The following is a 12,384-nucleotide window of genomic DNA, read 5'->3' on the forward strand; positions in this document are numbered from 1 at the left end:
AATTAATTTATATTAGATAGGCTAGATTTCTATATAATATAAATGTATATTTTGAGATTTACGATTGTTCTTTTTCTAATATACCATCATTTTCATTATGATCATCATCGTCGTCGTGAATTATTTATAAATACATTCGTATCCTATCACAGGGAGAGCCTATAATAATCATTACGGCCCTGAAATTATGTCTTTTCTTTACTTCTTTTTTTCCTTTTATGTAAGAAGGACTAGAATTCTTTCAATGTTTATACTTTATACAGATAGAATCTTATATGTTAAACTATTATGTTACAGATATTTGTAACACATTTTCTTCTTCATCTTCTTCTTTTTCGCAGAAACCTACCAGATATTATTGGAACACTTTGACAGTGGATTTTTTTTTCCAAAGCTCTCTTACTCGAAACAAAGTTTTCAGATCTATTCGTTCAGATCTATTTGGAATTTCAAGGTTTATTTGTAGAGATATTATTTTTATGATTAATTGTAAATAATAACTTCATTGTTGATAACCGTTGGTTTGGTTCTGTGTCTCTTGACTGTCTATACTGTAACCAGTAATGCTATCTGGACTCTGTAGAGATGCTGCATACAATGGATTCACTGGAGTTGTATTCGTGTCGAATTGGGTAGAGTCGTAAACACTGTGATTCTGTAAACAGAAGAAAAGTATCTATCCATAGTAAAATGCATATTATCTCTTAACTATTATTTGCCATAAATTTCAGATAAATAATTCATTGATTCATTAATTAATCAAATTAGCAAGAATTTATGCGTGTGCATATTTGTATATAGATTATAAATTTGTAAAGAGATAATATATTTTAAAAATTGATTGCGTGTGTGATGTATGTAAGCAGAGTGCAAAGCTTAGCTTTTACTAATGCATGAAAATTTACTTTGTGATTGACAAACAAAACAACAACAACATAAAAAAATAAAAATAAAATAAAGCACGCAATTAAATTTATTTCTTATTATAATATTTTTATCAAATATGAATAATTTCATTGTTAAAATGAAATAAATATGTTAATGATAGGCACGGGCATTACCACACAAGTTATTTCATATATATATATATAAATAAATTAAAACCAAGTGCATATATAGACTACATCAAATTGTTTTTTTAATTAAGAGCATATCCTATAATCATGCTGTATATATATATATATATATATATATATATCTACACAAACGCACATTTCTCACGCATACACATAACAACCGCACACATATATACAGATTTGCGAACGCATTCGCCATCTCACTTTTAAAATTATACTTAAATAATCAATCAACCTGTTTAATTATATTCCCAATGTAATATCAAAATTAATAAAACCAATAAAGTTCTCTCTCTGCATATATATATATATACATATATAATCATGAAATTATGTACTACTATATACAGACTAAATATTTATATATTAAAATCCTAATAAGTTAGTACACATTTGATTAATTATTTACAAAGATTCCGTCTGTACGTATAAAGATTTAGATTGTTCTTTAGTAGGTTTCTCAAATTTGGTAGGCGTCAACGATGACAAATATTGATTTAAGCCAGCAGATTCCTTTTCTTTTGAACGATTAGAGTTAATCTTAGAAACACGTTCCTTTGAAAGTGGCTTAGTCTCGGACAATAGATCTTTTCTAACATTTGGAATTTCTGAAATATCGAGCAATCGATTTTCTGAACGACTTTGAATAAATTCTAAATCTTTATCTTTTTGCAATCTAGCTTCACTACTGCTTTTAGTTAAACTATCTTTATTTTTTAATATGTTCTGCGATCTGTTATCATCCCTTAAAAGAGAAGAATCTAATATATTTAAAGACTTTTCAGAACAAGATATGGAATTTTTATCAGTTTCTTCGTTCTTTCTATATTTAACTGATAAGTCACTATTCATTGATTCTTTGTTATAGGATGTAAAAACTGTTAAAGCATTCTCCGAATGAATTTTCTTAGTAGGAAAAAAAAGATTCGAATTACTGCTATTTATTCGTGGATTATAAATAAAATTACTAGCAGTATTTGCGGACGATATTAAATTAGAGACACTCTTGGCTGTGCCAAATTTAATTTTATATGATAAATCACTTTTTAACATCGGTTTGTAAAATTTAATATCCAACGAGCTCTTTTGAATATCACTTACACTGTCCGATTTAGTTAAAGGATAATGTGCGAAATCGTTTATAAGTTTCTCTGCACTAAAACGTCTAGCGAAATTTTTAATACCAGGTGATCTATTTAATGCGACTTGAGAGTCATAAGAATTAGTAGTATTATATTTAGAATCCTTCGCAGATGTTAAGGAGTACAGAGAAGTCCTATGCATTGCAGTAGATGCATTTGATGCCTGAGGATCATACAAGGGCATGTGAATAGACGGAGTATGGACCTGATAGATGTAATCGCTGTCAGTTTTTAACGATGAGAAACTCTGTTGATGAGGAAGCGATACAGTGTCTTCATCCATTGCATCGTCAACTTGTGCTTTGTAAGAAAACATTATTGAAGGTTGTGAGACACTAGAACGATAAAATGCAATTCTACATAAAAATTCCCAGAACTAATATAAAAATAAAAATTAAAAACAAAATGTCTACAAGAAAGAACACTTACCCAAGAAATTCTGATAGGAAAGTGTGATATACCAATGGCGTAAATAGAGTTAAATAAACTGCTGCGGTAAAATCTACAATGCACAGTCCAACAGGATTTTGTGTGTAAGTTAAAAAACCCGCACCAATTGATTGTACTAAATCCATCATAGCCAACGTGCCCGCATAAACGTAAAAACTTTTCCGTGCTATAATAACACATCATTAAGATATCTAGATTTAACATAGCACTACATCAACATAATCAATTCCAAACTTACTTGGAAGTGCTAAACGTTCTCTTAATCGTGTCCATGGTAATATCAATATAAAAAGATATATCTAAAGAAATATAAAATTATTTCCAATGAAACTAAACAATAAATAAGTATAAATATATTTAGATTAATTATAAAATAAATATTACCGTAGTAAAAACAAGACTGCTGCAAAACCAAAACATCATACCACCATGACCAAACACGTAAAAGTCTCTACTTGGAATATGGAATGTGTCGTCTGGTAAAACTAATTCTAAAGTCCCTTGAGTTATAGTAAACGCTAAAGCGATAAAAGATGTGGCAAGTAATACTCTACGAATACTCGACCGACTATCCAAATGTCCTAAAAAAATAAATGCAAGAATTTATAGATTAGGACAAAAGACAAGAGCTATTCCTTGTAGTAAATAATAAAAAAACTGAACTTACCAAAAGCTAAACCAAATATTACTACGCTCATCTCTGTAGATAATAAAAAAAATCTAACTGTAACCCAAAGCACTTTGTCTGCTTTACCACCAACTGTAGCTGCCGCATTAACCGTCATTGATACAATACATCGTATTACAGAGATAACGACGTTACAAATAACAAGTCCATAAAATGCTAAAAATATTGGACTACTCGTTGCACGTAACTTAAGCCTTGCTCTGTTAAATCTTATAGCAATAAATAGAAGAAATAACAAATTCGGTACTAGTATTATAACGTCCCATATACGAACTCTGAAAAATACTACAAGTTATACAATGATTGTGAACTTTTCTCCGATACAGTCACATACCTGGAATCCTTAATCTCTTTATACAATATGAGCTTGCAAAAGTGATCTTCATCATCAATCCCAGAACTTGCATTGGGGATCATTGTGCTAGGTAATTCGTATGTATGCCAACCCTCAGAGACAGATTCAGGCTCTGCATTAAACATACTTGCCAGTATATTGGATATGCTACATCCAAACCATGTCTTATGTTTTCACTAAGGAAAAAAAAAATTGTAATTAATATAACTTTAGAATTTTAATTATCCCTTATATAAGTTTTGATTTTGAAAATAAAAAAACAAAAGTGGAAGTAATTTCAAAGAAGATAACTAACAATATAACCTCAAAATTTGTTAAATTGTTTTAAGGATAAGTAATAATTTTCTTCTAAAGAGTAACAACATATTCCCTATTAACAATTACTAAAATAAATATTAAAACACACAAAGCTTAAAATTATATAATATAAATTCCAAAATTCCTCCTATCAAAAATCAATATTAAATACGTTACCAGTTTTCGCATAGAAGAAATATAAAATAAATTCAACAATATCTCTGTAGGCTACATATTTAAAGGCTCCTATTCATGAAATAATACAATTAGATATAGAAGTGATAAAAATTAATGATAAACACAAAAAATTGACGTCAAATGTTTATCTTCTATCAATCACTTCCATTGTTCTCGATGCATTTAGTAATATTATAATATAAAAAAATATATAAGAAAACATTATCTTTTCGAATCTTTTTTGTTAATTCGTCGAAAATTTAACCTATAAATTACGTTAATTGAATTAATTTAGTTAATCGTTAAAGAAAAAAAAATTAAAAAATAAATAAAAACCTAACATACATACAAAATTAGGAAAAATTTGAAATTTACCGCTAGTAATGATTCATCACAGTTTAACACAATAGAATAATCATTTTTAATTGTTGTTATAATATTAATAAGATTTAATTAATATAACTTAAATATATTTTTTTTTTACATTTAAAAAGCTATTTTTTGTCTTCCATAAAGAGAAGAAAGAGGATTGAGACTAATTAAATAATATATTAATAAAAGATAATAGACTTACAAAACATGTGAAAGATATCGTCATTCTTTTCCATCAAGATTAAAAATTAGAAAAAATATTCTCTTCTAATTTTCCTACGATGGAGATCAAAAACTTTCTTTTTTCTTTCTCGTTCACACTTTTTGCTTATACGTTTATTTTGTTTTCTCAATTAATGCACATTGTACTCAAGGGCAATCCTCGTTCTGTCAATGACATCAAATTATCAAAGATTTCACTGTTGCAGTTATATTCTTTACTATTGAAAAAATCAATCAACTTTTTACTTTTGTTCTCTCTCTCTCTCCTTTCTCTCTTTCTCTCTCTTTCTTCGACACACTTAACTTTCACTTTCAACGCGAAATAAATCCGACGTTGACTACCTTACGACGATAATAATTATCTCACATCTAACGGTAGGATTACATACATATTATATATATATATATACATATATATATATATGTTATACATATATATATATCTACTTATGTATTATTCCCAGAACACTACTACGAAATATTCTTCTGTTTCTTTAACGTCAAGCACAAACAATAAGCTATTATCACACGTTGATAGGTCGCCACAATATAAAGGTGCGTCCACCACGTCGATTTTATTTCAAATGCAATTTTCATCTTTCTTTTCTTTTGTATTGTTTTTTTAAATCATTTTCATATATCATTATCCTATCATTAATTGAACTAATTATAACTAGAAATGAAATTATTTTCTTTCTTATTTGTTTGACATAATTTATATATTGAAGTATTTTGAACTTTATATAAATAATGACAAATTTAACGATGAATTGCTATGTATATATTTGTTCAGTAGCAACACTATCTATATTTGTCACATACTTAGGAGGACGTACACAAACGTAGGGATTAACGCTCTCTACAAGCTTCTTATTAAAACTACTTTGAACTAGTAATATTTGGTATTCAAGTTACTAGAAAATTTTTATTCTTCTGTTTATTGATTCATTTTATCTCACTAGTCTACGTCACTTAAAATCGTGTTGAGTGGATCAGCTTAAATAAATGAATTTAAATTACTGCGATTTATTCATTTATTCGTTATCGTATTTTAAAAATTATCAAAAATGGCTGCAGATGTCATAACACATGTACCAGAAGAGATTATTGAATATATTTTGGAAGATGAGAGTATTACGTTTTTAGATATTATCAAATTCTCTATGACATGCAAGCATTTATATCTAACTGTCAAAAATAATCAATTATGGCGAGTAAAATACTTCCAAAGGTATTTAATTTTAGATATATTACTAATATATTATATTTATCTTTCGTTTTTAATGACTGTCAAATTATATATATATATATATATATGTAATATTATTTTTTATTTAATATTAATTATTATAGATGGCCCCGCTTGAAAAAGCAATACGAAAAAAATACTGCAGATATAAAAGTATTAAACTGGTTAAATGAAATAAAAGTTAGCATGGAAATTAGACGTAATTTAATGTATCACTTGTCTCTAATGTCCAGTAAACATTACACGAAGGAAGAAGTGTCCAATTCAGAATTAAAATATTTAGATCCATTGTTTCGTCCAGAATTAGGCGCTTATCCATTAAGTTATCATTTTCTTGTTGATGAACTCATCAGCCTCATGAACTGTCATTATGCGTGAGTCATATTTTAACTAAACGCATGATACTTTTAATTAATACATTGTATAACACTTTACTTTTATATATATATTTATTTTCTCCACAGACATAGTAACTTAACCCACAGATATTATGCCTTTATTGTCTTACGATATCTGAAACAAAATTATATTACAAAAAAATGGCAAAGATTTATTAATCTTCCGGTAAATGAACAAATCTTAGAACGTTGTGCAACTTTTGTAGCACAGTGGAGTAAACCAGAAAGATGTATTTCTTATTCCAATATTTCCTCATTACTCGACGACATAGCTAATCAAACAAAAGATTTAATATATGAAAGGCATCCTGAGCATTCTATATTTTCATTACCTCCGGAACAATTTTTAATTTGGAAACGTGAAATAATTGACGACAATCATTGGAGTATTCAAGAAACGAAAGAAATTATGAATGCACTTTGCGAAGTTATGTTTCACAAATTAGGTTTCCAAGGCAATAATGATATGTATTATTACCCAAATAATTTATTTATTGACAAGGTAAATTTTTTAACCGAGTTATATTCTGTTATATATCATTAATATATTTTTACAAGAATATTTTTTTGTGGAATATAGGTGTTGGAACTAAAAGAAGGAACTCCTATAATCCTAGCAATTATATTTGAAAGCATTGCTAGACGACTTGGATTAAGATGCGAGCCCGTTAATTTTCCATCGCATTTCTTCTTACGATGGAAAGAAAAATAGTAAGTATTTATTCTTGAATTGCTTATTACTCTATGATGTCTTAAAATAAAAAAGAAATTAATATCATATGTCAAATAAATTTTTTACAAATTCCTAACTTTTCTTTTATAGTAATGTTTCAGATCCAGGAAATACAGAAAATTTTTATATCGATATGTTGAATGGTGGTCACTTTTTAAGAAAAGAAGATTGCTCTGGAGTTGGTGGAATTTCTCACCACAAGTTTAAATGTCCGATAGAAAAATACAATTCACATAATGTTGCAACTGCTGTAGAGGTATATTATTATATTTCTATAAATTTAATTTCTATTATACAATAGATTGATGGAAAATTAAATAATTTTATGATATACATAATTAATATTTATATATTTTCTTTATTGATTGATTAAAAGGTTACAGCAAGATTAGTATGTAATCTAAGCGTAGCGGCAAGACAATATAATGATTTGAATGGTAGAACAGCACGCATACGTTCTGTTTTAGAATTAAGCTACATGATACAGCCTCACGATGAAACTACTTTTTATAACTTGAGCCAATTTTATAAACGTCATCAGATGGATTTATCGGATTTAGTGGTAATGTTGCAAATTATAGACAAAGTTAATTAAAGTTTTGAAACAATAAACAAAATTTATATAATATATATTTTTTTTAATTCAATGAAAATGTTGAATTTCATTTAACATGAATTAATTTAATACATTTTAGGATATAGACGTGGCAGAAAATTCAAGTTTAATGCTAACAAAGTATCAAACGCTCAAGAACTTTAACTCTAAACCTGAAGTATGTATATATGTTAATTCTTTAATATTTTAATTCAATTTGCTTGGCTATATATCAAAGATTATACGTAATCATAATGAAATTATCATTTCATCAGGAAGAGATAAAACCAAAAAGAAGAACTCCAAAGGTTAAATATGCCATTGGTTTAATAATGACTAATAAATATAGTAGTAATGTTGGTGTAATAATAGGATGGGAAATGCCTTTTGAACCTGGTGGTTGGGAAGATTTAATAGATGGATTTACAAATTTTGATCAACCATTTTATAATTTGCTTTTTGATGACGGAGTATCTCAATACGTGCCTGAAGGTATAATGTTCTTAATCTCTTAAATACAATTTAATGTAAATATTTAACTTTTTATCGATAAAGTTTTTTCTTATCTTTCTGTTAACAGAACTTTTATCATTGTCTACAAAACCAAGGTACATATATCATCGCGAGATTGGACGTTACTTATGTTATTTTAAAGAAACACATTATGTGCCAAATGAAGAGACTTGTAAAAAATATCCAGAAGATAAAAAAGCACTCGAACTTATAGTAAGGACTTATTTTAGTTAAATTGTTTAATAGTAAATGAATACGCTGTATTATTGGTGATACTACTGATAACATAATTATGTATGTAATTGTAAATTTAATTTAGTCCAATGTTTATTTCTCTCTTTATATTTGGTATATCTGGACTTATAAAATTATTTATAAATTATATATAAAAAAAAAAAGCAGAGGCACATATTTAACGCAAGTAGTATCAAAATATAAATGAATATATTATTTTTTAATATATATACAAACACACAGATATACACATAAAGAATATAAATATATATCTGTATATAGCTGAAAATTTACTCAATTTTTGTATATTATAAAAAATAGCATTAATATGCATAAAAGTATTATTTTTAAAGTAAACAATCTTCGAATAAAAAAACTGTTTTCTCTTTGTAAAGCATTACACGCATAAGTTGTAAATATAAGTTGTACACTAAACTAAAATTTTCTTTAAATAAACAGTAATGTATATATTACCTTGAAAGATCGAAATTGGAGAATGTGAAGATTCACACGGTGAATGTCAATACATACCAAATACGTCAGTGAAAGATCAAATATTTGAGTATATTCTTATACATTCAGGCCATCACTGGTATATGTTGCTAAGCACAGATATGCTTTGGCCCCCCTATACGTAGAAAAACTGCTCTTCTTTTATATATATGTTACCGTTAAAGACCGAAACTGGAGAACATGGTGTATGGCTGAAATATTTACTAAATATCCTTATTTCTGATTTACACCGGCAAATGTCGATATTCACCATGCACTGACAGTGAGTGTTGAATAAAAATATTTTTGTTACGTTTTTAAATAATACTTTATTATTAAAACTTATTATGATATATGTCAAAATAGGAGAAAACTTAAGTAACAACACATGTAAATAAACTGTTGAACTTAAAACGAACAATACATTCTAAATGAGAAAAGAAAATAATCCTAATAATAAAGTTACTTAACCTCTTACACTACGCTGAAATTCGGAATAAGCCGTTCCTAACCTATGCATGCGAATGGTCACAAAAACAGTCGAAGCGGCAGAACCCGAGTGTCGGAACTTTAAACACGATATCTTACGACTGACAATAAGACCAACGAGTCTGACTCGTGATATTCACGTTTGACATGAAATTAAACAACGAGCCTGACCCGTGATATCCATGTTTGGCTTAAAATTTTCATCACGAGCCAGACTCGTGAAAATAGCGCAAGGGGTTAATTATGTGTGATTGACGTTCTACAATCTTATTTATTGCAACAACTTAAACTGTTATGACACTTTGAATTGCACAAGAGTCCCTTGTTATTAGAACTGCATTTGATCATGGAACACATGAAACACTAGTTGCAGCTGCTTCTCTCTTTTCTTGAGAAGAAATTTCATCTGTGGAAAGTAACTTTTCTTTACAAATTACAAACTGATTACGGGTATAAACCTGCTTGAGGATACCTTTTTTGTTTGCTAATATATAAAAGTAGGAATCTTCTATTCCCACAACAATTCACCAATTGAACAGGAGGTATCACCAATTTGAGGAGGAGGAAATTTTCCTTTTGAGGTTCGTAACATTTTCGTTGCTTGCAGTAAAAGATTCTCTTTCGCTGCAGCTCTTTTTATAGAAATAAACTCATGTTGTTCAGTCAGGGTTTGATATGAAGACATGGCGGGTTGCAACTCCTTTTCAATATTTTCCTTTGGAATATGATTTTCAGTATGGCCACTACTCAAATTTTCTTCCAAAGTATTAACCATTTCTTCGAGTTGTTCTTCGGTTTCAATATTTGCGATTTGTTCGTCAGGCAAAGATGACGATGCTATGCCTCTTTTTGGTTTAACACCAAACATGGCTTCATAAGGACTTTGGCGTATTCCTTCGTGGTATGTAGTGTTCTTGGTAAATTGAACAAAAGACAAACCATCTGACCATTTATTTGTATCATTATCGTTCATCCATGCAGTTAACATATTCTGTATATCCTGATTGGTCTTTTCAGTTGAGCCTTGTGTTTGACTATGACAAGGCTTTCCATGAACTATCTTAACATCTTTCCACGTAGCGCATAATTCGGATATAACTTGATTACAGAACTCTCTACCATTATTTGATTGCAATATAGCTGGGGCACCAAATGTTAAAAATATTTGAAGAAGATGATATGCTACTTCTTTAGCTATTTTAGTTTTCAAAGGTCGTAGCTGGACAAACTTCGTTAAATAATCTTGATATACCATTATGAACTTATATTCGCCATCCCTGTGTGACTGCAGGTCTATCAGATCGACTTGACATCTTGAATTTAACTCTGAACTGATTATTGGTTTCGCAACAATACCTTTTTTAGGTGTGCTTTGTTTCATTTGACATTGTTTACATAAATTTAAATACAACATTACAACTTCATATGTAATATTTTTATATTTAACTTGCAATTCTTTAAGCATACGTGTTCTTCCTCCATGGCCAGTTCTGGTGTGAGTTTCAGATAGTATACTAAACAATTCATCATTGGTAACATAATACTGTATATTTGTTTCTCCTGATTTTAATGGTACAATTAATTTCTTTTTACCGTTAATTTTTATAACATCAAAACGTTTTAATCGTCTATAATCCAAAGGTGTGCTGCACTTAGTTTTAGCAGAAATCACTTCAGAAAGTATTTTAGAATACTTTTCTTGAGAAAAATAAAAACAATTGTCTTCTCGTTTACTTGCAATTAATGCATGTAACTTTTCAAAAAAAAGATCACGGTTCACTGCAGTATCCATTCAATATAAATTAGGGTATCTGGTAAAAAAATAAAATTTAAAAAAACGTTGCACCCACCAGCAAACCTTGCATAAGACTGACAAACAACAGTCTTCCAGAGTATAACAAACAGATGCTGCGTGCTCGTTTCGACCTCCACCAAAGCATATCTGTGTTTGTCGACATACACCGGTAATGGTCCGAATGTATAAGAATATACCCAAATATTCGGTCTTTCACTGACGTATTTGGTATGTGTTGATATTCACTACGTGAATCTTGACATTCTCCAATTTTGGTCTCTTTCACGGTAACATATATATTATATTTACTTATACTTAAGAAATTTTTCTTTTTAGAAACATAAGCATTACTATGGTTTAATAAATATAAAGTGTTACGACCCAGTATAACAAATGTAGCGGCCTGCTGTCGATAAGTAGATTTCTACTTTATCCTATGCATAGACTAGCGCCGCCACTCTCACCACTCATTCTATGGTCAAGATACTTTAGCGCTGGCACTCTATCATGGCTTAAAACGTTTCTATGAGAACGTTAATGTTTCCGTAGTTACACAAAGACTTTCTTCAGTCATTGTAAATAAAGAAGTTAATTAAGAAGTTACACGCACCCGATCAACACCACATTTCATTACCCGTTCAAAAGTTCTGTAATAGTTTATAAATAAATAAATGTTACATTAAAATAGTAGTGACGATCAGTTATTGAACCAATAGGATTCAAGTTCCTGATTCCTTTCACTACACAAATGTGATCGCAACGCCGTCACATGATAGTAGAAGTAATATACAACCAAAAAGTTAATGTTAAGACATGTATGTAAGAATAATTCCTAGACAATCTAGGACATCTAGTTCCTTCATATAGTTTACGAATACTTATGTATTGCCAATAGAAAAAACACTTATTGCATATTATTATGCTAAATTTATTATTATAATAAATATTATTTGTATGTTAATATTTGAATAAATGTATTCATCTCTCTCCATTCTTAAACGAATCTTTAAGGAAATCTTTTGTAAGGAAATCCCTAGTACTTGTTTATATATATGCCAATCACATCACGTCCCTACAAATAGGAAAGTATCCGCGCTACCTATACGC

The 12,384-nt window shown here is 29.0% G+C and overlaps 3 protein-coding genes across 4 annotated transcripts; 1 reads left to right on the forward strand and 2 right to left on the reverse strand.

The window, feature by feature from the left end:
* Positions 1-876: 876 nt before the first annotated feature.
* Positions 877-5,544, reverse strand: LOC122521142. Of its 2 annotated transcripts, XM_043641616.1 has the most exons (7): positions 4,760-5,544; positions 3,691-3,887; positions 3,336-3,631; positions 3,053-3,249; positions 2,907-2,967; positions 2,648-2,834; positions 877-2,553 (listed from the first exon to the last, which is right to left on the reverse strand). In XM_043641616.1, exons 2-7 carry the CDS (start codon positions 3,834-3,836, stop codon positions 1,482-1,484), a joined length of 1,959 nt encoding a protein of 652 aa, XP_043497551.1. In that variant the 5' UTR covers positions 3,837-3,887; positions 4,760-5,544; the 3' UTR covers positions 877-1,481. The 2 variants fall into 2 exon arrangements, with proteins under 2 accessions (XP_043497551.1, XP_043497552.1); XM_043641617.1 differs by lacking the exon at positions 4,760-5,544 and having other exon boundaries at positions 3,336-3,641; positions 3,691-3,851.
* Positions 5,545-5,737: 193 nt separating this feature from the next.
* Positions 5,738-8,618, forward strand: LOC122521144 (F-box only protein 21-like). The gene is made up of 9 exons (XM_043641618.1): positions 5,738-6,010; positions 6,133-6,402; positions 6,493-6,928; positions 7,007-7,137; positions 7,250-7,415; positions 7,536-7,721; positions 7,855-7,932; positions 8,030-8,246; positions 8,335-8,618. Exons 1-9 carry the CDS (start codon positions 5,847-5,849, stop codon positions 8,499-8,501), a joined length of 1,815 nt encoding a protein of 604 aa, XP_043497553.1. The 5' UTR covers positions 5,738-5,846; the 3' UTR covers positions 8,502-8,618.
* Positions 8,619-9,302: 684 nt separating this feature from the next.
* Positions 9,303-11,691, reverse strand: LOC122521145 (KRAB-A domain-containing protein 2-like). Its single transcript, XM_043641619.1, has 2 exons — positions 9,955-11,691; positions 9,303-9,888 (listed from the first exon to the last, which is right to left on the reverse strand). The coding sequence occupies exon 1, from the start codon at positions 11,272-11,274 to the stop codon at positions 9,991-9,993; it is 1,284 nt and encodes a 427-aa protein (XP_043497554.1). The 5' UTR covers positions 11,275-11,691; the 3' UTR covers positions 9,303-9,888; positions 9,955-9,990.
* Between the last annotated feature and the right edge of the window lie 693 nt (positions 11,692-12,384).

Source organism: Polistes fuscatus, unplaced genomic scaffold (assembly GCF_010416935.1).
Source record: "Polistes fuscatus isolate 324 unplaced genomic scaffold, CU_Pfus_HIC Scaffold4, whole genome shotgun sequence".
Taxonomy (NCBI): domain Eukaryota; kingdom Metazoa; phylum Arthropoda; class Insecta; order Hymenoptera; family Vespidae; genus Polistes; species Polistes fuscatus.

Bases quoted from the DNA above. Each gene is read 5' to 3' on its own strand.
- LOC122521142 (XM_043641616.1), bottom strand. From the start codon at position 3,836: ATGTTTAATGCAGAGCCTGAATCTGTCTCTGAGGGTTGGCATACATAC. The intron at 2,835-2,906 runs GTAAGTTTGGAA...GTGTTATTATAG, and splicing joins AGAACGTTTAGCACTTCCAA to CACGGAAAAGTTTTTACGTT. The intron at 2,554-2,647 runs GTAAGTGTTCTT...TTATCGTTCTAG, and splicing joins TTCCTATCAGAATTTCTTGG to TGTCTCACAACCTTCAATAA.
- LOC122521144 (XM_043641618.1), top strand. From the start codon at position 5,847: ATGGCTGCAGATGTCATAACACATGTACCAGAAGAGATTATTGAATAT. The intron at 6,929-7,006 runs GTAAATTTTTTA...TGTGGAATATAG, and splicing joins ATAATTTATTTATTGACAAG to GTGTTGGAACTAAAAGAAGG. The intron at 8,247-8,334 runs GTATAATGTTCT...TTCTGTTAACAG, and splicing joins ATCTCAATACGTGCCTGAAG to AACTTTTATCATTGTCTACA.
- LOC122521145 (XM_043641619.1), bottom strand. From the start codon at position 11,274: ATGGATACTGCAGTGAACCGTGATCTTTTTTTTGAAAAGTTACATGCA.